At 33.2% G+C, this 25,762-nt stretch overlaps 1 protein-coding gene and 1 non-coding gene across 3 annotated transcripts in view; one reads left to right on the top strand and one right to left on the bottom strand.

Moving 5' to 3' along the window:
• The window catches only part of LOC111059148 (O-acyltransferase like protein), a 38,635-nt gene extending 13,614 nt beyond the window's left edge, over positions 1-25,021 (top strand). For both annotated transcript variants that reach the window (XM_039432132.1, XM_039432131.1), the window contains exons 2-16: positions 3,464-3,692; positions 5,749-5,942; positions 9,695-9,852; positions 10,314-10,507; positions 11,302-11,406; positions 11,510-11,683; positions 12,417-12,510; positions 13,285-13,416; positions 15,338-15,503; positions 16,033-16,112; positions 17,919-18,014; positions 19,079-19,208; positions 21,792-21,966; positions 23,270-23,412; positions 24,071-25,021. In XM_039432132.1, the coding sequence (XP_039288066.1) occupies positions 3,464-3,692; positions 5,749-5,942; positions 9,695-9,852; positions 10,314-10,507; positions 11,302-11,406; positions 11,510-11,683; positions 12,417-12,510; positions 13,285-13,416; positions 15,338-15,503; positions 16,033-16,112; positions 17,919-18,014; positions 19,079-19,208; positions 21,792-21,966; positions 23,270-23,412; positions 24,071-24,211 (2,211 nt within the window). In that variant the 3' untranslated portion in view covers positions 24,212-25,021. The remainder of the gene's footprint in view (positions 1-3,463; positions 3,693-5,748; positions 5,943-9,694; positions 9,853-10,313; positions 10,508-11,301; positions 11,407-11,509; positions 11,684-12,416; positions 12,511-13,284; positions 13,417-15,337; positions 15,504-16,032; positions 16,113-17,918; positions 18,015-19,078; positions 19,209-21,791; positions 21,967-23,269; positions 23,413-24,070) is intronic.
• Trnal-aag lies at positions 7,548-7,629 on the bottom strand. The gene has a single exon. It is a non-coding gene; the product is annotated as a tRNA-Leu (tRNA).
• Positions 25,022-25,762: the final 741 nt, after the last annotated feature.

The raw sequence follows: 25,762 nt of genomic DNA, 5'->3' as shown, positions 1-25,762 counted from the left end.
AAATGTTTAAATGTTTAAATGTTTAAATGTTTAAATGTTTAAATGTTTAAATGTTTAAATGTTTAAATGTTTAAATGTTAAATGTTTAAATGTTTAAATGTTTAAATGTTTAAATGTTTAAATGTTTAAATGTTTAAATGTTTAAATGTTTAAATGTTTAAATGTTTAAATGTTTAAATGTTTAAATGTTTAAATGTTTAAATGTTTAAATGTTTAAATGTTTAAATGTTAAATGTTTAAATGTTTAAATGTTTAAATGTTTAATGTTAAATGTTTAAATGTTTAAATGTTTAAATGTTTAAATGTTTAAATGTTTAAATGTTTAAATGTTTAAATGTTTAAATGTTTAAATGTTTAAATGTTTAATGTTTAAATGTTTAAATGTTTAAATGTTTAAATGTTTAAATGTTTAATGTTTAAATGTTTAAATGTTTGTTTATATGAATATTCATCATAAATCAGCTGACAAGTGATTACACAGATGTGTGGAGAAGCCAGTCTATTGCTGTAAGATCTATAGTTTCTTTCAATCAGGTACTTGTGGATGAGAATACTGCGTGAGGTCTACTGTTCACAGAACTACTAGTCTACGTTGTTGTTTGTTGAAAAATTGCTATAGAAAAACAAAATTGTTGTAGCTGCTATCTGATAAAATGAGTAGGCCTATTCAGGGAATTTCTTTGAAAAAATGACAAAAAATTCTTTTTTATCTTTTTTCTGTATAGGGCTACTTGTAATATAAATAAATTATAAAGAAAATATCTGAGAAGATATTTTTATTTAAGTATTAAATAAATAAATATCTAGATATTTATATATTTTTTAAGATGTTCTTTATATTTAAAAAAATTCTTATTTATTATTTTTATTTTTTATTTTAAAAAAATCTATTTTTAAACTATTTTTAAATTTAATTAAACAAGCCTTTTCTAATTTATTTTGACGACGACACAGGACGGTCGCATTTCTCAGTGACTTACACTACCGGGCAAACAGAAGCTGTGAGCAGCTTGCACCGTCCCAAATATTGAGGAATGATTCAAACAAGATTCTCTACTATCAACTGCTACTGTGTTATTATGCGACCCTGGTAGTTTGGACGATGAAAAGATTCATTGCCGACTCGGCTACGAGCAAATGAGGGAGGTGGTCTTTAGATTTACTCTTATCTGTGGAATTGCAGTAGTCTAGTGGTTAAGACGCTGGCTTTTAAACCAGAGGCGCCGGGTTCGAATCTCAGCGGGGCCAGATATTTTTGACGGCTTCTGTGATCGGATAGGTATAAACACTGTATAAACTATAAACACGGTTTACTTGAATTGAATGTACACGATGAAATTTTTATCACAAAAATATACGGTAGTTCTAATATTTTGATATTATAATGTTCGCAACTCTTTATCTTGAATGAGTTCCCAGTTACAAGTTTTCAAAAATAATTAAAATTTAATGATAAATTTGAGTTTCAAATAAGGATAATTTCAGTTTTTAAACAACAATAACTTTCGATTGTCACCATTTGAAATTTTAATTTAAAATCTCTCTCGGCGTGATTATGTCCTCTATAGACTGTTTTCAATTAGACGTTTTTATCTCAAATTTATTTTTAGTTACACTTGATAACAGATCTCCTAACTTTGAATTTTACTAAAATTTTTAGCTTTAGTTAAAAATCATCACTAACTTATTTGTTCTTATATTAGATTACGATTTCGCACAAGTTTAGATGTTCCCAAAACCATTTTCCTAATGGAGAATGGCATAAAAGGCACCCCTAGGATCAAACATTTGAAAAATCAATAATTTTGAAATGATGGTCTAATCCTTTCGTAATATAGCTCATTCATATTTTCTAGTCAAAATTGTTGCTCAATGCTATAACTTACATTCGGTCCTTTTTACTTCAATTACTTTATTTAGAGAATAATTATTGAATTTTTCTTATACATTAAAAGTATAGTGTATTGGAATAAAGAAAGAAATCGAAACATTTGTTTTTGTAATTTGATTAATTTTTGATTGAGACCCATCACGTTAATTTCCATTTAAGTCTCACGTAATTTCGACTTCCACTCCTTGGGGTCTTTTCACACTTAGCTACACAAAGCTGAAATACATCCTATCTCCCAATCTTGAATCCAAGCTACAAATCTGTCCCGTTCGAATCAGAATGCTAGAATTTAACATTAAGAGATATAGGACATTATTTCAGCGTAGCGTAGCTATGTGTGAAGACACCCATTGTTCTATTCTATTTGAAGGAGCAGGATATATAAGAAAAAATTTGTTTCTATATTAAATTTTAATATTAATTGATTAATATTAAATATTTAAATAATTAAATAAAATAATATTAAATAATTGAATATTAATTCTATTTTTGGTTGTAGAGGGGCTTTGAAGTATGAATGACTTCATGTATATCTTTTCAACTATACTATTCAAAACATTAAACGTTTTCTAAATGAAGTGACTTTTCATCTATTGATGCTTGATGATTGATAGTTTGATTGACTGATTCATTCATTTATTGATCCATTGAATAAATTGATACTTTTGTGTGCGTGTTTATGCGCTATAGCCTATATCTCTCTACCTGTTGGTTGATTGATTGTTTTGATCATTGAACAAACTAGTATCATTGTTTGTGTTTAGGTGCTATGACGACTCTACCTGTTGGTTGATTTATTGCTTGATTTATTAAATTAGTATCATTTTTGTGTTTAGGTGCTATGTCTCTATCTGTTGGGTGATTAACCCTACAGAGACACACTTACTTTATGCTAACACAGTAGACACACTGGGGTGTTGAACATCCCTATTTAACTTTGCATTTTTCTTTGAAAAATACGAAAAAAACAAGTACTTAGACCATACTTCATCATTTCTTAATCATTTTTGTTCCAAGTGCATACAGAAATCAAAAGTAAAGCACTGCTTATCAATATTTATACTAATTTTAGAAGTACGTATGTTCCGCCTAAGTGTTGGAGCTCCTAATCCGGTTTGAACGAATGGCTTGATCATTGTCAATGACAACTTCATCAAAAACTCACGTCTCTTCATTTTATTGTTTTGAATCTCAAGCTGTAGAGAATCATAGCATTCATTCCAATCTGATCCATCATCCCATACCACATTCGTAGTGACAATACAAGTAAATCTTTGTAATAAAAGTGTTTGATAAAAGTACTACGTAAAAGACACTCTGGGGTGTTAGACACCCCAAACGAAGAACAAGATGAGCTGGTGACCTTGTAGAATTCTATTACTGACTGGAAGTGGTGGAGAGTAGTTGACAATACTACAAACCAAATTTAGACTGGGCAAAAATTTCCATCTGTTTGATATAGTCAACTGCAGAACAGAAAAAAAATCCCTGGGGTGTGAAACACCCCAGTGTGTCTCTTTAGGGTTAATTGTTTGATTCATTAAATAAATTAGTATGATTGTTTGTGTTTAGGCGCTATGCTTGTGCCTGTTAGTGGCGTGCGCGAGCGTGACTGCGCTGGACGTGTCAGACGTGGATGTGTGGTGGGGCGTGAGACGCGTGTGGCGTCAACAGGCGCCTCATGTCGACGCCGAGCACAGCGACGCCCAGCAGGAACTCGCTCGGATGGGTGGAGTTTGCAGGCGTCACGTCGACCAGTTCATCGATGGAGTTGAAGCTGATAACACCTGGGCTATCAAGGGTTCGTTTATTATCATCATTATCACTACTATTCAATTATTTTAATGAATAATTGTGTATCTTGAATCAATAAATAAATTAACTATATTTTTTACAATTGACAAGATGCAGTGTCTACGGTATTCGTATGAGGATCGGATAGAGGTAGAGAGGAAAAACTGTTTCAGAGAGAATGGCGGTGTGGATGGGGAATCATGGAAGAAATGGTCTGAGGATGGCACACTAAGAAGAAGAAGAAGAAGAAGAAGAAGAAGAAGAAGAGAAGAAGAGAAGAAGAAGAAGAAGAAGAAGAAGAAGAAGAAGAAGAAGAAGAAGAAGAAGAAGAAGAAGAAGAAGAAGAAGAATTATATATATGCGAATTATATTTTCACTGTTCAATGTTACTTTTTTGTGCCAAATCACACAGCTGAAATCGAGGCGACTTGAAAAGAACCTAGAAAACCATGCTTAGAGAAAGAAACAGTAGGCCCACCTCCTTGCAGACTAAGTTCTTATTGATGATATTGAGGGTGGCATTCTAGACATTTTTAGCTCAGATCATGACAGTCGTTTCTCATCCAATGGCATAATAGTAGGTCCAGTAACTGCAATATTTTTCCGACCTTTCCTAGATGAATTAACTGAATGGCAGTGATTCACAGCAGGTTCATGACAGTAATTCGTTATTTTCAAGCGCCTTTTACTCGTTCATGCTTATCACGATGACAGAACGATGAAGAATAATAGAAAAAGAAGAAGAAGAATAGAAAAAGAAAACGAATAATAGAAAAAAGAGGAAGAAAATGATTTGTTCACGATATAGTTTACGTCAATCTTGTTCAGTATAGTCACCTACACTCTGAGAGAACAGAAAAGTGTGGAATCAGCAGGGCACTTTTTTCACTTACCTATCTAAAACGGACTTAAAATCAATTTTTCAATGCTTGCAATTCTGTTGGATGAAAGCAAGAAGGTTGCCTCAAAGCTTCTATGTTCTGAATACACAGTACCGTATGAATTTTAAAATTCCTATTCTAATAAATTCCACAACTACCTCTACTGAAGTTATATTATTATTGTAAAATTATATTGTGGATAGGAAAATTAGGGATTGATAATAATGCAACTAATAGGCTATTTAGTGTAGCAAAATAATAGCTTTACGATAATTCTGTAAATGAGATATTGTAACAAATTTCAAGTTGTTCAATTCAATATGGCAGGGGTGCCCACAAGGGGGGGGGTTGAACTCGGACGCAGACTTTAGAGGGGTCCCAAGAAAGGCAGCAGTATTTAAAATGACTACTGACTATATATGTTTTTCTATAAGGGGGGTAGAAGTTTAATTTTTCCTAAATTTAGGAGTGTGCGTCCATGGGCTTGGGGAGGGCAACCATGAATATGGATTTGCACCATATATCACTACAACACATTTCTCATTATATAAGAATTAAAAGAATAAAAGTACCTTTTTTAGCTTACATTTTATTACATTAACATACGTTATTCCCTTTCTCAAATTATATTTTTATTTTCTTCTTATGTCTTCATCCTACTTTAACTGTTGCTATAAATATCTTAAATAATTAATTTAAGTGATTAATATTAATCTTGCACTTTTACAACAGTTCTCATGGTTTACTTGTTTGACGGACGCGTTTCTTGGCACTGAGCCACATCCTCAGCGTACAAGGAGTACCTAGCTACTACCACGGAATAAGCATAAGTGTAACGTGTAGTGTTTCTTTCCTCTGTGCTACTACCTAGCTACCTAGTACCTATAGCTACATATAGTAGCTAGGTACTCCTTGTACGCTGAGGATGTGGATCAGTGCCACGAAACGCGTCCGTCAAACAAGTAAACCGTGAGTACTGTTGTGAAAGTGCAAGAATTATATTAATTATTTACAAGATATTTTTATTATTAACAACATGTATCGGCGCTATTAAGTCATTTTCAAGTGATTCACTAAGCAAGTTGTCCTAAACAAGGAAGTTAACATTTGTCATTATTATTCTTCGAAGATTCCACTTGATTGTTTGACCAAATTTGAATTAATAATTGAAATTGTTTGCAGTGTGGGACACGAGCGGCCACTACCCAGGCCAACTGTACGCGGGCGACCGTCACTGGCTGGGCTCTCTCTCACTCTGCAGCGACCTCAACGCTGAGTTCATAGCCAACAAGTCCTTCTCCCGGCCCCCCTTCCCTCTCACATTCTATGTCGCCACTCTCAAGCTGATGACCACCTCGTTGCCCCGGCCCGATCAGGTAGTAACACCATATCAAATCAATCCTATTGTTTACATTGCTTGTAACAGAACATAATATTTCACATATCAAAATTCATCTGACTTGTTTCTCTGAAGTGAAATGTTCATGAAAGTTTTCGGTTTTTCATATTTCAGTAGAAATTTCTTTCAAATTCAGTAGGCTAATAATTAAAATTGCCTATACAAAAAAATGATGTATTAGTGATAACATAGAGGAAAGAAAGCATAAGAAGATATCCATCCCATGGTATAGGTCGTATATAGGTTGTTAAAATTAATTTTGCAAATATAATTCATGCCGATTTTTTGTCAAATCAAGCCGGTTTCAATCGACAACTGTGATACTGTATAATATTATTACTGTTTTGGCCGGGTGAGAGTGTAAGAACGGCGCAATATGAGAGACTATCTTCAGTGTCACTCATAGCTTCACGGAAAATAACTAAAATAACTACCTCAAAGCTCTCTCTGAAATAGGAAAGGGGCAAAGATGTAGCCTAGTCACATTATTATTAAGAATAAGCTACCCATCTAATTTTTTATTATTAAAATTGCACTAGATTCATATTCAGTAGTATATAACTCAGCGAACTTGAAATCAATAGCTATCCAAGTGAAGTGAAGCGGTTTGTATCTGACTTTTAATAGAATTTGTGTATCTTGTAACTTTTCCATAAGAAACTTGCTCAGACATTTTGAAAACGTTAAAAATTAGAAAACTTTAAATGAAATTGGCCTTGACGAGCCGAGAAGAATGAAGTGTAGTACGTTGAAATCTGAGCATTGTGTCAGGAGTTATAAGTGTTTGAAATTTTGATCCTTGAGGTGTCCTTAAGCGCGCCTCTCCACTAGGAAATACTGAAATGAAATGCATCTAACGGGTGATTCTAATAGAACATAATCTCATGAACTTATGGCATTGTGCGAAATATCAATGTGAAGACTATGTAGTTGGTGATGATGGTTGAAGCTGAAAATTAGGTTTTTTTCACAATACAAGGAGCATTGTTGTCAGGTGTACCTGGAAATCTATATGAGATAGAGCGCTCTACCTGATCTCAGATTGTAGAGCACAAAAATACGACCAGAGGGAATTTGAATATTATACATTTAAATGGTAACAATCGGAAGATGTTGTTGATCAAAAACTAAAATTCATCAAAATTGATTTTTTCTTCAAATCTCATTTTTGAAAAATCATAACTCAGTACTCATTGGAGATAGAGAGTTCCGAATGATCTCATTTTACTCAGAATTTCATATTCTAGAAAAAAGGCAAGAGTAAATTTTTCTGTCCGATTACGAGATTTGGCAGAAATAGCTGAAAACTGGAAAATGAGCCGAGAATATGAGGTTTTTGGGCCACCCTGTATCTAGCACAAGGAAATTTTGCATGAAGAAATTGGTTCTGGACTTCTCTTATGTACCCTAATAATATATTAAAAAATCAGAACTACAATATAGATAGCAAGCACAACCCCTTTTTTATGTCTATATTGACTGGACTAATAGTTGCTATGTATCTTGTAGGAAATCTCTTGAATATAACAAATTAAAAAATTTTCATTGATTATTCGGCTTGAGCTCGAGGACAAAAATTTACTGGCAGCGGTGGGATTCGAACCCACGCCTCCGAAGAGACTGGTGCCTTAAACCAGCGCCTTAGACCGCTCGGCCACGCTACCACTTGATAGCGGTTTGTTGCGTCATGTTTCTGATTTTCGGACATTCATTTTGAAATATTTTCTCTGGCGAGGGCTGAGGATGATTCTCACATTATAGTATGAACAAGGTCCTGATGTGCTAATTAGGTGGATTCCAAACCCAAACCAACAGGACTGCATTTTTCTAGCAAAAACTGGAAAGCGCGTTATTTTGTCTACCGTATCTTATCTTAAATTGAACTGATAACGCGCTGGTCACTATATAAGCTAACCACTCTTTCAAATGTGAATTATATTTTAAAAAATATAACTATAAGGTAAACCTCATGAATTTATAAAGCTAAAAAGCCAAAATTATCTTCTTCAGTTATCTCGAATGGTTTTTTATTATTGCGAAAAAGTATAATGTAAAAATGAAACTTATAGTTCCCTATAAAGTTGTAACTGAAGATTGTAAGAGTCAAAAATCATAACACTAGTAATAAATAAAAATAGACAAAAAAATAGAACCGAAAGTAAAACTTATGTATGAAATCAATTTTGAAAGTTCTATCTGCTTATATTGCTTGAAGAAGTATGAAAATCAATGCCAGTTGTTTGAAACCCACTGGAACTGCAGTATAGACCTTTCAATTCATTCATCTGCCATAATAGTAACAACCTCAGTACATCCCATCATATATACAGAGTGGGTGAAAAGTCCGAGAACGGCTTAATATCTCATCAACAAAGGTAATTTGATGGTGGGTGTAATTGGGGATCCTACTCAAATTGAAAATACTACTTAACCATGACTTTAAAAATCTGGTCCGCCATCTTGGATGCAGCTATATTTTTTCAAATAGAAAGGTGGTACATGCGATACATGATTTCGATACGAAATTTCAAGACAAAATTAACGGCGAAACCCACACATCGATATCTCAAACCGTTTAGAAGATATTCACATTATTAATCAATACCACTTATGCATTTCATTTCTGATTTGCCATGGTATTGATTGATAATGTGAATACCCAGTCAGCACACAGTCGTATATAATACGTCAAATTTATGTATTAGCCAATGTCAATCAAAGTAAATAATACGTATAACATTGATATTGAATACGTCCCATTTACGTATAAATGTCCCGACTTTTCATGTATACTATACGTATTTCTTGATACGTATAGCATACATATTTTCCAATACATATATTTGATGTATTGACCTATACATCTATTCTATGTATTGAATAATATGTCAAATATACATATTGTCCAATACATAAATTTGATGTATATATATACATATATATATATGTGATATATATATTATATATATTATATATATACATCTATTTTATGTATTCAAATTCAAATGATCTTTATTCACAAAAAAGTAATACAGCAGCAGAAACATTAGATAAATAGTGAATATTCCCCACAAAGACAACAAGTCTGGGGAATTTTATTAGTTTTATTGAAAACTAAATCTAATTTATGTATTGATTGATACGTAAATATGTCACACTATTTCATCAATTATATGTATTTCATACAAATATCTCATTTATATATAATACATTCATACAAATTATTACATTCATACATTCATTGGTCTTCGAAACGGTTTGAGATATCGATATGCGGTTTTTGCCATTCATTTTTTCTTGAAATTCCGTATCGAAATCATGTATCGCATGACCACCTTCCTATTTAAAAAAATAAAGCTGCATTCAAAATGGCGGATCCAGGATGGCGGACCAGATTTTTAAAGTCATGATAGAGTAGTATTTTCAATTTGAGTAGGATCCCCAATCACATCCACCGTCAAATGACCTTTGTATGTATGAGATATTAAGCCGTTCTCGGACTTTTCACCCATTCTGTATAATCATCCATTATCATCCCATCACTTTAGCACAACCCAGTTGGGTTGATGCCAGTTTGGGCATCAGCCTCAGCCAAATACGGTAATTAATAAAAAAAAAACATAACACACTTATGCGGTTCTGTACCTATTTCTGTATAACTCACAATTTATTAAAAATACTTATTCTCGCAAATTTTTATTTCAACAATTTTTCATTAATTTTCAACAGAAAACACCAGTCAACATTGGTCTTTGTTTGCCAAAATCCTGCTCACTAGAGGACATACAGCATCTACTGAACAGTGGCAAAAACTTCAAGTTGGCATCGCTTCGCCACATTAAAGGCGAATATCAATTTTGGAACGATACCAGCTTCTCTCTATTGATGTGAGTTATAATAAGTATATAGCTTAATATACTATGTACTAGATCGAGACGAAAATGTATCAATAAAAATTGGAAATCCAAGTACCGTTATAAAATTGTTCAGTCACGACATGTTTCGGCTATATTTAAGAGTAGCCCCAAAGAAAAAAAAGACAAAAATATATCATTATTACATTGGAAACAAATAGCATATGTGCTTACTGTGTTCAAGAGTTCAGAGAGCACTATGAACCTCGAGAGGGTAGATAATAAAATCATTTCATGATTGTTTAGAGTCATATGACAGATCGAAACACCCCTTTTACAGGAGGTCAGTGGATGCAATGAAATAAATAAAATAATAAACTGAATAATTATACAGCCCTACATGCTGTACCGCACTCTTCTAAAGTATCTCGAGTATATTTTCCTACATATTTTCAAAACTTTTCTTTATTAAATAAAATTTTTCTTTTTTGTAGGTTTACATTCTTTGTTGTTGGATCTCTCATGATCGCCGGAACCTGGTACGATTTGACGATTCTACAACCAGCGATAACTTGCGAGAAGGTGGCTCTAGCAATGTACGGCAATAACAATAACAATGGTAGTATCCTCCAACACAAAAATAATCAAACTGGATGCAATAATATGGACAGTGGTGAAATTAAACAAGGTAAATAAATTCAGTTTCTAATAAAGCTTAAATTTAACCCTTTAAATTTAAATTTATGGCTTCAATAGGCTTAATTTTCTCAAAAATGTTCAATATTCGATAAAAATAATGAAAAATAATATAATTTGATTATAAATATTTCAATAAGATGATAAACATTATTAACCTATCTGTAAACGAGATGAAGTTGAGTATGTTTGAAATTATATGGATCATATAGGCTAACTTTTATCTAAAATGAAAATTGTGTGTTTTCCGATCTCAGCATAATTATTATATGGCTCATACTCTCTAGACATTTTTGTCATTACTGTTGTACATTTTAAATAAGTTGCTTGGTTTATGAAATACACAGAATACAAATAACTCATATTAAAATTAATGTAAAATAAACCAGAATCAGGCCTCATTATTTTGCTTAAGGATCAAAACCGTCTGGAATATTCTGGAATTGTTTTTAAAAAATAATTTATTTGATTAAGCTAGCTCTTAATAATTCTTCATTCGTATGTTCAATTTATTTGATTTCCCAAACAGGGAATATATATCTCTGGGCTCTATTGTTTATAGGAACAATAATGATGAAGTTTCAAAATAGGAAAAATCATGGAACTCCGAAATTCAAGTAGCCTACAATACTAAATTCTTAAATCTGATGAATCAGGGATTAGTTATCTTCAAGGCACTATATAGTGTATATTTTATCAACACTGGGATAATATCATTATTTATTATTATATTTTGAATAATTTTTTGTGATAAATTTATTTATTTATTACGATTGATTCTTCCAGCAAACAAACAGATGGCGAAAAATCCTGGACAAGAGCCAATAAAAAAGGAAATTAGATTCAAAGGAATAACAACGGTGGTTCCACCAACTGGCTCTGCGTCTAAAGGTATGTTAAATATTTGAAACTACCATTCAATCTGTATAATATGGAAGGGTGAAAGTTTCAAGAAAAGCTGATGAAATGTGTTGAATTAATTTTGTTTTTTCAGCGCTTGAACGAGTTTCCGAAGTTTTGAAAGCATTTTCAGTGCCAGCCAATGTGAAGAAGATCTGCAGTTTGGAAGCCAATGAGGACACTTTGACTCCTCTGCATGGACTGAGGGTGATCAGCATTCTTTGGGTCATCATGATCCACACCTGTCTTGTCATATTCCATGTTGCAAGTGAGTCAAAATTCAAATCTATTAATTTCATATATCTTCAATTCGAAATGCAAAATTTATTAAATCATAAAATAAAATAAGTTCTCTTGGGAGAGGTGAGGCCTTTGCCCCTGCAAAGTTTCGGATGGGCAAGAGAAAAAACCCAAGAGACCAAAGATGGGTGAAACTCCAGGCACAGATGTGGGTCAAGAGGCTGAGTCAAGGGTAGCCAGGCGCCTTAGAGGCAGCTTGGCGACCCCTTCCTCAGCAGAAGGACCTTCAAAGAAGGCCAGGAGTGGAACTCACTTAGGTCACGAGGACCAATCAGTCTGAAGAGAGTGCCAAGCATATCACACTGGATTGCGACAAGCAACCAGGTGATGAATGGGATGTTAGCATAGGGAAAAACTCCTGGCTCTTGTTATGGACACAGGTATTGGTTTGCCTAACATACTACTTGGGAACAAAAAAGCTTCGGTTGACGTGTGGGGTTCTTTGAACCTTTGGATCCTTGAATCCGTCCCTTCAAAATAATAATATAAGTTAGATTTCAAAATGAAATAGTAGTGAACTTTGGTACAGTATTTGGATCTAAATTAATCGATTTTTTCAAATCCATCAATTATTATGAATAACCAGAGTGATGAAAAACATTTTCAATTGTAGCCTTTATATTAGTGAAGTTTTTGAACAGGTCTTCCATTTGAAAATAATAATAATTACAGTATTGTTGTTTTTTCTGTCTATGTTTCAGACAATAAGCTCTACCGATCCAAAGCAGAGGAAGACTTTTTGTATCATACTCTCAGCAGTGGTACATTTTCGGTTGATACCTTCTTTTTTGTAAGGTGAGGATGTTTTTTCTGAATTTACTTGGCTGTTTTCGATTATATAGGAAATAATGTCATAAGGTGTTATATGAGAATAAAAAAATGATTTAATAATACTATTAGAATTTCTTATAGGTCTACACTGGTTCACTATATTAGAAGTACCTATTTATTTATGCTGACTACACTTTGTACCTATTCTATTAAACTAAAGTGAGGTTCACGTTATAATGGCAGTGTTTGATTAGCAATGGTATTGCTATCCTTGTCTATCATTCAACAAAGCGGATAGCGCTATCTCTTTCTCGCTTTGCTCTGTTGCCAGATCGTCTTTTAACAATGTAGAATTAATAAAATATTTAATCTTAATTATGTAGATTGATTATGAAATTATTGACAAATATGAAATTGATTGCTTAATAAAATATGATTGATTATTTCAAACAAGAAAGAACAATTAATATTACATCAATAATCCTGTATCAGCTACCGTCTATAGAAGGCATTGACAAAACAGAGGTTCGGCAACGTTTTTCTCCTATCTTTTTCCACTGCCATTATAACGTGAACCTCACTATAGAAAAGTACAATATTTGATTTTGCAGTTTATGTTACTATTCACTATTCTTTATAGAAGTCCGTACCTTTATGAATTAACATAATTCACTCTCTAGAACCTGATGAGGAAAGTTGATGAAAGAAAGGAGAAATAGGCTACCTCATCTTAAAAGAAGTTCAAGAAATGACCTGAAAAAGATCAAATTTTACCAGGTATTTACTTATTTATTCTAGTGGCCTCCTCATCTCTTTCCTGTACTTTCGAACCCGGAGTAAGTTCGACCTACAAGAGTTCACCAAACAGGAAGATGGACTGAAGGGACAAGGCATACAATTCAGCTCTATGATTGTTTACAGATTTTTCAGGTAATTTCAATTTTATCATTCTATCAATTCACATTGAAGCACTGATAGCTTTTTTAGTTTTTTTTTTTAATTGTTCTCCTCACATCAATATCTAAACCAATTTTATGAACAACTATTATTATTCAAAAGGTTCATTTATGACTTTACGACTCTACAAATTTCAATACATTTGAAATTCATTATTATTCAAGATATGAATGAATTATTGTTTCTATTGTATTTTGTGTGTCTGTTTAAATTTAAAAGTTTGACTTGAACATAAATAAATCTCAAACATGATTGGAAACATAGGCTAATTATTTTTAGAAATTCTTCCTTTTGATAATTTCTACTTGTATCATCATTATCTCATGCACTATAGCCTAATCACTCATATAAAAATAATCATCAACCTCTTCACTAATAATTATATTCATAATATTCATATATTCATATTGATCGGTTCTCGTCCGATCACCGAAGTTAAGCAACGTCGGGCGTGGTCAGTACTTGGATGGGTGACCGCTTGGGAACACCACGTGCTGTTGGCATTCGTTTTTATTTTTGTTGGGTTCTGCCAAAAAGAATATAAAATTAATACTCTGTAGATTATAAACTAACAAGTAATTTTTTTAATAATACTCTGTAGATTCTATATATAAATATAAACTACAAAGTTTATATATTTATAAACTAACAAGTGAATTTATATTAATACTCTGTAGATTCTCTTGTAATTATTACCTACTCTTTATTTATTGTAGTTTATATTCTAAATTAACAAAATATATTGTTAAATTATTTTCAGAGTTGAATAGGTACTTTAATATAAATAATATAGTATCTAAATTCTACTTTCATCATATTATATTTTGGTGAAAACCCAAAAAAACAGAGACTGTTTTTAGGCGACTTTCTTTTATCCTATTATATTAAAACAAATAATAAATTAATAATATCATATGCAGAGTGTCCCACGAAAAGTGTAACAGCCGAAGACCATGAATTCTACATTAAATTTGCAACAAAAAATGTCCACTGAAATTTTCTTATATCGACCTTACTTTACGAGATATTTCGATATTTTCGAAAAACGTCAATAACTAGAAAACTTTCAGACAAAATCTAATTCTAAGGAAATGGTTGGAAAGAGGAAGAAATTTCCAATAATATTCATATAATTTGTTCTTTTGTTTGATGTTTTCAAACTTTTTATGAGCTTTAAAAGTGTTTGAAATTCGGCTTTGAACTCCACAAATGTACTTTTTTCAACTTTGAACGCTCATAAAAAGTTCAAAAATGTGAAACAAAGGAACAAGTTATATAAATCTTATTGTAATGAATTCTTCCTCTTTCCATCCATGTCCTTGGAATTGGATTTTGACTGATAGTTATTGACGGTTTTCGAAAATATCGAAATATCTTGAAAACTAAGGTCGATATAAGAAAATTTTACTTGACATTTTTTGTTGCAAATTCAATGTAGAATCCATGGTCTTCGGCAGTTACACCTTTCATGGGACACCATGTATAGGTCAATCCATATAGGTACTGAATTAGTTGAAAATTATTCGAAATAAATTCTTGTTGATTTTGATATAAAGCCGTGTCCACACTGAACAAATGTTCCACATACATGTTCGGCAAACATGTTTGTTGAGCAACTCAGGGACAAACATTTTAAAAATTTTGAACAATCATTGTTTTGTCAAACAGAAAATTACTGTTTTTCCAAACATTTTCGGTGCTGACAGCTGTAAAACATAAAACTTGTTCTCCCCACTTACAAATATTTTGTTTGGTGACGCGTCCACACTGGCTCAAGAGCAAACATTGTTTGTCAAACTTAATTAAATTTGCCCAAACTGTTTCAACAAACATGCTTGTCGTACATTTATTCAGTGTGGACACGGCTCAAGAAGAATGTGTTTTCCATTACCAGGCTGACCCCTCCTTACCTGATAATGATTTGGATAGTGGACGTATCAATGAAGCATTTCCGAGATCACTCAGTGCTCGAGTTCCCATCAATGGACTATCAGAACTGTGAGAACTACTGGTGGAGGAATATTCTCTATATAAATACTATGTTTCCGTCAGTTGAGAGGGTGAGTAGATACATACTTGAATATAATTTAATTTCAGATGAAAAAAAATAATAATTTCATAGGGAATTTGATGAATATTTTGTATAATAATGAAGCATATGAGTTAGCCCAAAAGCCTACATGTTTTGGAGCTATACATTCAATTTCACAAATTTTGTGGATTGTGAGGAAAAATCAAACAAAAAATGTAAAAAAAAACAGAAAATAAAAGTAAATTTAATCACATATAGATATAAAGATATATTTCTGTCAGGAGTTTGTCATGGAAGATTTTGATAATCTGAATCTCAAACATAACTAACTTAATAGGCAATACATACTATAAAATTCAAATAAAAAATGATTGATCAATAAATATTTTTGACATAATATAGGGCCTAAGCACATATCTCACAAATTTTCTGTACTAAATTTATAGCCTATTTCATTTTTCTACAAATTGAATCATGAATAATATCGAAGAATAAACATGAGAGTATTTCAAAATAATATTCCCAATAGTACTTGAACAAAAGCTTATGTGTTGCAGTGTATGTCTTGGAGCTGGTATTTGGCAAATGATAGCCAATTCTATGTGATTGGAGCAATACTTCTAATTATTTCAAAACGGTGAGTATACTGGCGGGTTCAAAATACAACATTTATTTTGAATACATTAATAATATTATATACTCTGTATTGATTAAGGATATGGATAATCCATTCTGAATCTATGACTGAATTGACGAGTCATGGATGAAACATTCTATGGCATAACAAAAATAATGTTAATTGACCGAGCGAAGTGAGGTCTAAGATTCAAGTCGACGGTTTGGCATTTCTCATAATGTTTATAGTATGTTGCGCATTTACGGCGAAACGCGGTAATAGATATTCATGAAATTTGACAGGTATGTTCCTTTTTAAATTGCGCGTCGACGTATATACAAGGTTTTGCATTTCAAGTATACTATAAAAGGAAAAATCTGGTGTGGCGAACTCACACAACTTCCCTTGCCATTATGAAAATTGATCACTGACATCTCAAGTCTACTATTCAACTATTTCAGCCAGCTGGTGACAGGGCAATAACGCTGGAGACACACATGAGGTCTGCTATCTCTTCATAGTGAATGATTTAATAAAATCAACAATAATTCGCAATTGAATAATCACATTTTCTCGAATTTAAAGCTTATTTTCAATTTTAGGTGAAAATGTTACTGAACATCAATTGTAGAGATTTTCATGCTCAATCTACTCCACTTGATTTATTTTGTTTCAATTGTATCTGAAGCCTGATAATTGGGAATCTATCTGCATTGATGGGGCGGAGCTCCTGAAATTTTTACAGATATGGGACTTGTGGCAGTTGATAGAGCTTATCAATGACTATTTAAGGTATGAATTTGATCAAAATCGTTGGAGCCGTTTCCGAGAAAATCACGAAAACCCCTGTTTTTGACAACATTTTCGCCATTTTAGCCGCCATCTTGAATTGCATTTGATCGAAATTGTTCGTATCGGATCCTTATAGTGAAAGGACCTTAAGTTCCAAATTTCAAGTCATTCCGTTAATTGGGAGATGAGATATCGTGTACACAGACGCACATACACTCATACACACACACACACACACACACACACAACACACACACACACACACACACACACACTCACACACACACACACATACAGACCAATACCCAAAAACCAGTTTTTGGGACCTTGAAACGTATAGAAATTTAGAAATTGGGGTGACTTACCTTAGTTTTTTCGGAAAGCAATACTTTCCTTACCTATGGTAATAGGGCAAGGAAAGTAAAAAGGAGCCTTCTTCATACGCCAATATCGGAGTAAAATCAGACTAGAATTATTCATCATAAATCAGCTGTTTAGTGGACTATAATACCACCCGTTCAAAAACATCGAACATCTTGAAAATATATCTTTCCATCAACGTTAGTAGACAGTTGACTATAATATTACCCGTTCAAAAACATCGAACATCTTGAAAATGTATCTTTCAATCAACGTTGTAGACAGTTGCAGCTGGCAGCTAGAACTGATAACAGCGCTCACACTCACATTCCAGGACGACACGTCACGGTACGATAGGGCAGAAAGCTCTACGGTATGTTTATTTAGGATTTTTTCTAGACATTTTAAATTGATAAATTATTTATTAATTTTTGAGAAAACATAACAACAGGTCAATGTAACTTAATGAGCGCGAGGTCTACTGTTCACAGGACTACTAGTCATAATATAGCCTACTGGCCATTATAACGTCGATCTCACTATGGTAATAAATATTAAAATTGACAGATAAAAGAACTCAAAGCCAAAACTTACTTGATATCATATTCAACGAACAGCTAAACCAATAGAAGACATGATTTGTGGTATTTAAAGCAATTAAAATCCTATTTGCAGGTACTTCCATGTGGCAGCCGGATTAGTGAGTACATTGTTTGTACTAGGGTGGGGAGCTACAGCCGTGGTTTCATTGAGCCATAAACACATTACTGAGTAAGTATCATATTATTTTTTTTTCATTCACTTTTCACCTAATAAACATGATAGATTCTTGGAAATTTGATTGCTTTTAATCTACTATACAAATTACAACATTAGAACTATTGAATTTGAAGTCAATATATCGAAAAATCTGGTGTGGCACACTCATACAACTTTCCTTGCCGTTAAGAAAATTGATCACCGGACGCTAGTGTTCACGCACATCTCAAGTCTACTTATAAACAAAGATCTAAGCCAGCTGGTGACAGGACAATAACGCTGGAGACATACGAGGTCTGCTATCTCTTTATAGTGAATGATTTAATAGAATCAACAGTTGCCAACAGTTTGCAATTGAATAATCACATTTTCTCGAATTTCAAGCTTATTTTCAATAATTTTAGGTGGAAATGTTACAAAACATTAATTGTAGAGATTTTCATGCTAAATCTTTTACACTTGAAATTTTTTGTTTAAATTGTATCTGAAGCCTGATAATTGGAGATCTAAAATCGAACTTTAAAAATATGGGGTGGAGCTCCTGAAATTTTTACAGATATGGGATTTGTGGCAGTTGATAGAGCTTATCGATGACAATTTTAGGTATGAATTTGATCAAAATCGTTGGAGCCATTTTCGAGAGAATCGTGAAAAACCCTGTTTTTGACAACATTTTTTTCATTTTAGCCGCCATCTTGAATTGCATTTGATCGAAATTGTTCGTGTCGGATCCTTATTGTAGTGTAAGGACCGTAAGTTCCAAATTTCAAGTCATTCCGTTAATTGGGAGATGAGATATCGTGTGCACACACACACACACAGACCAATACCCAAAAACCACTTTTTGGACTCAGGGGACCTTGAAACGTATAGAAATTTAGAAATTGGGGTACCTTTATTTTTTCGGAAAGCAATACTTTCCTTACCTATGGTAATAGGGCAAGGAAAGTAAAATAAATTTGCATGATTATAATTTATTTTAATGATATAATTATAATAATTATTGAATTGAAAAATTATATAATAATTATAATATCATATACTATTTTAAAAAGTATTTTTCTTTTCTCCAACAGCCCCAAAGAGCCCCTGGCCAATTACGATGAACTTTACGACAAGCCTTGGGCAAGAATTGGACCATATCTGGTTGGCCTCTGTACAGGATGGCTCCTCTTCCATCTCAAATGCACTATAACCCTCAGCAAGGTCAGAACTTCAAACACAACTTATCAATATCCTACAAAATATCACAATACAAAACCAACTTAAAATCCAGAAATTTCCTTCTTACTACTTGATGGATAATCAAGTATATTGATTGGGCTACTCATGGTTTTGACACTTGAAAATGGCATGAGTACTCGAAACTAGTTGTGTTTATGCAAAAAAGATAATAGAAATTTCTATAATAATTACCGTACTTGATATACTGTCTTCATACCGGTAATTAAATCATGATTTTTGAAGAAAGCTGGATTATATCTTATAATTCAAATAATTTCAAACTTTAATCTTTTTCATGAAAAACATACATAATATTCTTCTATTTCAAGATTTTTCACCAACAAAATTCTCGACAAGAGTATCAGCAGAAACATTTTGCTTACTAGTCCGGGCGCAAATGTCATTCCGTGGTCATTTTTGAGTAACAGCCGTGGAAGATGTCTCAATTTCTTCGTTAGGTCTAGCATAATAAGGATCGTGATGACGACAATCTCAAAAATGTTAGAATTACAGATTTCTTGAAAATCGACATATTTCTCCCATCTTTTTTTTCATGATGACTAACATTTTTTGAGATTGCCGTCATGGATATCCTCTTTCTACACATCATTATAAAGAGATTGATACCATTCCCACGTCTGTACGTACAAGGAATCATGAGTTACACGGTTTTCTAATTGTTGGGATTAGCATTTGGTGGAAAAAGTGTGTTTTCCGCTGCAAACAGTACTTTTTACTCTTTTTCCGATGACGCTCCAGCCGTAAAATATGGACTTACAGCCTCCAACTAGATGTCATTTTGAAGCTTTGGAAATATTCTACAACACTGTGCCAATAATACTAGTGCTTGTCTACTGCAAATACATATACAGAGTGGAAAGTGAAATATTGTCCCCGAAAAATGTATGTTTCAAGTTTTTGAAGTTGAATAAATAATGGAAAGAGTGGTCGAAATGAAATGATTCTCTCGAACATCATTGTTTAGTTAATTCTAAACACTTTGGTGCTAAAACCAATCCGATATTTCTCACAATAACTGAATAACAAGCGATATAAAATCTTCTGTCAATAATGACCGCCATCTTGTATTTTTCAATGATGTCGAATATTTTGTTGTTTCCATCATCAATATCTTATTCGTCTTGTTGTAAAGAAGAGATTGAGACCATTTGCAAGTCTCTATCTTAAAGTTGTCATGAAAAATCGATTTTATAGTTCTACCTCTTACCTCATGCGTATGGAAAAATGCACCAGAAATCATGCAGGGTTTTCTTTGGAGGACGCTGGAGAACTCATTTTTTGACGTACAGCACATGAAGATATTTGCGTTCCAAAGTTGGAAAAACGCTCTAAATTTCATAGATTTAAAATTCCTCTGTATCTCTTGCTCAAAAAAATTTATAATGGAATGAAATTTGAACAAATTTAGAAAAAAAGTTTTTTTGGGCTTTTGAAGGCTATGACTAAAAAATATGCTTTTAGAGGAAAATTTTATGAATCAAAAATTTTAGAAGATTTAAAAAAAAAATTCTTCTGAAAAAACGGTTGAATACCTTGAACGGTTATTGAAATACAAGCAATATAGCAAAACCCTGAACATTTTGGCGGCCATCTTGTTTTCGAGGTGTTTGCCTGTGATTTCGACTTTCATCTTGATCCTTATTATTCTAGACCTAACGAAGAAATTGAGAAATCTTCCACGGCTGTTACTCAAAAATGACCACGGAGTGATTCATGACATTTGCGCCCGGACTATACGTTTTAAGCATTGTACTCAGCAGAAATTGATACATTTTATAAAAATAACGTACTATGCTCGAATTTATGCTCTGCTAGACAAAAAAAGACTTCCAGATCTTCTTATTAGATTACTACCACTCATATAATTTTTATGCAGCCTTTTCTCTTTCTGCCCAAGAGGTCAGAAATTCATTAGACTTTACTATGATTTCTGTTCTGAAAGCTTTCATTCAAAGCGTTCTTCATTTAGGTGAAGTTCTAATCCACTTTTTGTGTAGTTGAGAAGTTGATATTGTGGTAGCCTATATAAGTAGCCTACTAATAATTATTCAGAAGTTCTAATCAATCAATAATTTCATTCAAATCTAATAAAGTATTTAATAGAGGGCTTCTACTCGATTTGTCCAATTATTATAGAAATATTTAGTATCCTTGTAAACTTTTTCATATATAAATAAACCCTACCAGTTTCATCACTCATACCATCTTCTCATTTTGAAAAAATAACATTTGTAAAGTTATGAAAAATAACAATGTAAAGTTATAGCAACTTTACATAAATAGTAACGTTTACATTACCGTACAGTAATATTATTCTATCTTATTGGAGGATTTAAATTATGTATTAATTTTTTTAAAGAATTTTTGACAAAATAGACTATGTGTGCTGATACAAATAAGGATAAATTCTTTAAACGATTTTCCTCATTCAATTTGTCTGCGGATCATCTCGCGGCTCATTTTATTTGTTTTGATATTTCTTGTATTGTGTTATTGAATATTTTTTTGAAGTGTGTTTTTTCATCCAATAAATTTGAATTATAGACTTGGGTGTATGTAGTGTGGTCAGCGACAGGCGTGACTCTGCTGAGTGTGGTGTATGGTCTGCACTACATCAAGCTGGGCCCGACCACATCAGCCATGTATGTGGCACTGTGTCACACCGCCTGGGCCCTCGCACTCGCCTGGGTCGTCATAGCTTGTGTCACAGGATACGGAGGTATGTATGAGTTTCGATAGTGCGATTCAAATATACAGGGCTCTAACCCAGTTAGATTCACTTTAAACGTTAGAATTCGTGCTCACAGCTTTACTTGAAACGTGCAAAAATAGTGGAGCGGCGATGGTAGCTTCAAGCTTCAGAGGGTTGAATTTAATCCATTTATTGAAATGGTTCGAAACATGCCGCTTCACTATTTGCCACCAGAGTGCACCACCATTGAATTACATGTATCAAGGTCTATAGAAAGAATTCTACAGACCTTGACATGATGTATTACATTCGACACTCTCAAGCTTGAAGTGGACCTTCACTGCTCAACTGTTTGCACCCTTATGAATAACATACTGCATTCGATTCAATACTTCCTGTTCAAACAATGTTAAATTTCTTACATTCATATTTGTTAAAAATACTCAATGAAGAATGAATAAATTGTATAGGTATTGAATAGTGATAAGATGCTGTTGAATCGATGGGAGAGAAAAATCCTAAGAAGAATTTATTGGCCAGTGTTAGAGGCTGATAGGTGGCGACTCAGAAAAAATTATGAGCTCTATAATCTGTATGGGCAACCGAGCATTGTTACTGAAATTAGAAGAGCACGTATTCGTTGGTTGGGCCATGTGGAACGTATGCCGGAAACCCGTACGCCCGCGTATGTCTCTGTATCAGCAACCAGGGGACAAAGAAAGCGTGGCCGACCACGCAAGAGATGGTTGGACGACGTGGAGGCAGACCTTCAATCCTTGGGCGTGAGAAGGTGGAGGCAGAGAGCACAGGACAGAGATGCATGGAAAAGGCTTGTGGAGGAGGCCAAGGCTCTTCAAGGGCCGTAGAGTCAATGAGTAGTAGTATTGAATAGTAAGTTACTGTTATTATGAATTTTCTACAAATATGATATAATGTAAATTTAAAAGGAAATGGCTATTAGACATTGAGGTGGGTGCGTATCGCATTTCTCAAATTTCATCTTCAGTCATCTTCTAGCTATGCTACTAGATGGAAGACTATTATAAGCTACCGTACTTCACCAAAATGCTTAGGTAGGCTACTGCTCAAGAAAAAATTGGAATAAATTTTGTAGTACTGTTCATGACTGGTGCGTCTTTCTTTAGTACCTAAAAGTCTTAAGTGGCCTGTACACTAATTATTATTGAACACTCGCGCTCAACCGTTCATTTATAATAATAATAATATTGTTTCATTCGATTGCATTAGTAACCGTATATATCAACTTGCTTAACTTCATTTCATTGCCATCTGTACTACTATTGAATACAGTAAAATTGCGTCTTTTCAGGACGTCTGAACAGCATTCTGTCATGGAAATACTTGTACCCATTCAGCAGACTGACATACTGTGTCTATTTGATTCATCCTCAACTCATGCGCAGTGCAGTTCTAGCAGCTGAAAGCCCCATGCATATATCACGAGATTTGATGGTGAGTATAATAATTATTTCCGCCCAAACCGGGTGGTCTTTTACAAAAAAGCTTATGAAAAATAATGTGGATATGTGCGGTATTAATAGTATCCAACAATGAAAGATTGACGCCCTTCCATTTATATTATTATGGTCATAGTGAATTTTTATTTCAGATACAGAACTACAGAAATATTAATTTAATATCAAACCACTATTCTGTATTATTTGTTAAGAAGTGAACAAGTAATAGAGCTTATGTACTCGGTTTACTCAAGTCTCACAAACATTCTACAGAGGAGCAAATCATTTACAAAATATAAATTACAGAAGTTCCCTGTAGACTTTCAGTCAACTCAAATTTGATGCTGCCAAACCTCAGAATTTATGACTATGACGAATGTGATTTGTGATTCAATTCGCGGATATAAAATACCAAAATTTGGCAAATAAATCGATTTTAGTAGCCTACTACTCGGCTCATGAGATCTTGTTCTTCATAAATCATGTATGTTTTACAATTCATAGCCTACGGTATTTCAGAGGGTGGACAATGGATATTCAACACAGTAAGAGGAGTTCAAAGTGGATGTAATTTGGTAATATTAGATTTGATAATTATCCTTCTATTATTATTTATTCAAAATCCAATTTATGATGTTTGTTTTATTTTGCAGATAGTTCAATTCCTTGGATTCACAGTTGCCTCCTACATGTTGGCGTTTGTGTTTTCACTATCATTTGAGGCACCTTGCATTTCATTGCTCAAGATGTTGCATCCCCAGAAAAGACATAAAAACACTGCAATCGATACCTGACATCATTCATCATAAAGACAGTCAAAGTGAAAATATAATAACCCATTAACATTCAAGTTACTGAGGGAAAATTATCTTTCTTCCAGTGTTTCATGTGAGTTTAAATGAAATGTAAACTTTGGTAATGTGTTCAAACAAAGCACTGAAATTTTATTACAAAGCATAAAAATGTTTGTTTCAAATGAAGGCTGACAAGTTTGCAGATAAACAAGCAATGTACCTAGAATACATGGTACAATGTGAACAATGCATGGTAATGCATTCTAGGTACATTGATAAACAAGTATCAAGGGAGAGGGAGGAATTCACTTGTGTATTTACTTAGATATCATGGGTCTTCAGTGTTGATTCAGTCAAGTATCAATATACAATAATAATTGTAAGTGTAAAATGAGGTATGAAGTGAAAATAAGCTTAGCATTTATATTGTAAAATTATAGAAGTGTGAGGGAAGAACCTGACAATCATTTCCCAATTATTACCGAAGAGGGGTTCAATTACAAGCGAGTATATCTAGAATACTAAATATTCGAATAGATAAATAGATTTCATAAGTAAAAAAAATGTCCATGTTCCGAACCATAAAGGTAGGCATACTTCAACTGCTACTATACAATCATAGAAACTATATTCATCAAAGCCTCGTGCGCAATCAACATGACCAGAGTTTTCTACCAACTGTTAATCAAATATTTAAACAAAACTATATTTCTACAGTAGAACTACCGTACCATAGACCAGTAATACTAAATGTATTCTACAGCGATTCTGCTGTATGTTTTGTAAATACAATAAAAAATATATTAATAATGTAATGTCATATTTTTTAACCCAATCTTTATCTTGTCTACACAAGATATTCAGTGGATTTCACTGAAAAAATGATGAATGATCTGCAGTGCATTATCGAATCGACTTTTATGCAAAAACCTGACTACTAATCTCAATTAAGTTAACTTCAAACCTTAAATTCAGTTTCAAGAAAAAACACTGTAAGTCACGTGTTCGCATCAAGCAGCTCTGGAATCCAATAGTTCAAGTTACCATATCATCAACTACATTTTACTGGACTTTGTATCAATCTGGTAACTCAAATGGATTGTAAGATCTACATGACGACAAGGACAATCAGTAGGAGAAAGTAATGCAATGCATAACTTCAATGTGAAATTTCACTTGGCTGGATGCAACAAAATTCTGTGCTACGAATTAGCACGATTGCATAGTAAACCGTAATCATTGAATTTTACCGCAAAGGTACATTTTCGTTTGTGCGTAAACTTCCACAGTCGACGACGACAAGCATTGTTGACATTCATATTGTCCAAATTTCAAGAGTGCTAAAACAGATGAACAAATAAATTTTTATTATTTGTGTTTATCATTCAAGAAGCAAAACATTTCTTATTTTATCAACATCTTGCCATTAAAAAGTATAAACTCAACCTCCCCCATTAAAACATAATTTTCAGGTTCTTTAGACAAATTGAAATCCACCCAATCTGAGATCCTCACCCTGTCGTGGTCGACGACGGCATTTACGCACAAACG

Source organism: Nilaparvata lugens, chromosome 7 (assembly GCF_014356525.2).
Source record: "Nilaparvata lugens isolate BPH chromosome 7, ASM1435652v1, whole genome shotgun sequence".
Taxonomy (NCBI): Eukaryota; Metazoa; Arthropoda; class Insecta; order Hemiptera; family Delphacidae; genus Nilaparvata; species Nilaparvata lugens.
The sequence above is the reverse complement of the archived record's forward strand: the minus strand, read 5'-3'. Positions and strand labels throughout refer to the sequence as shown.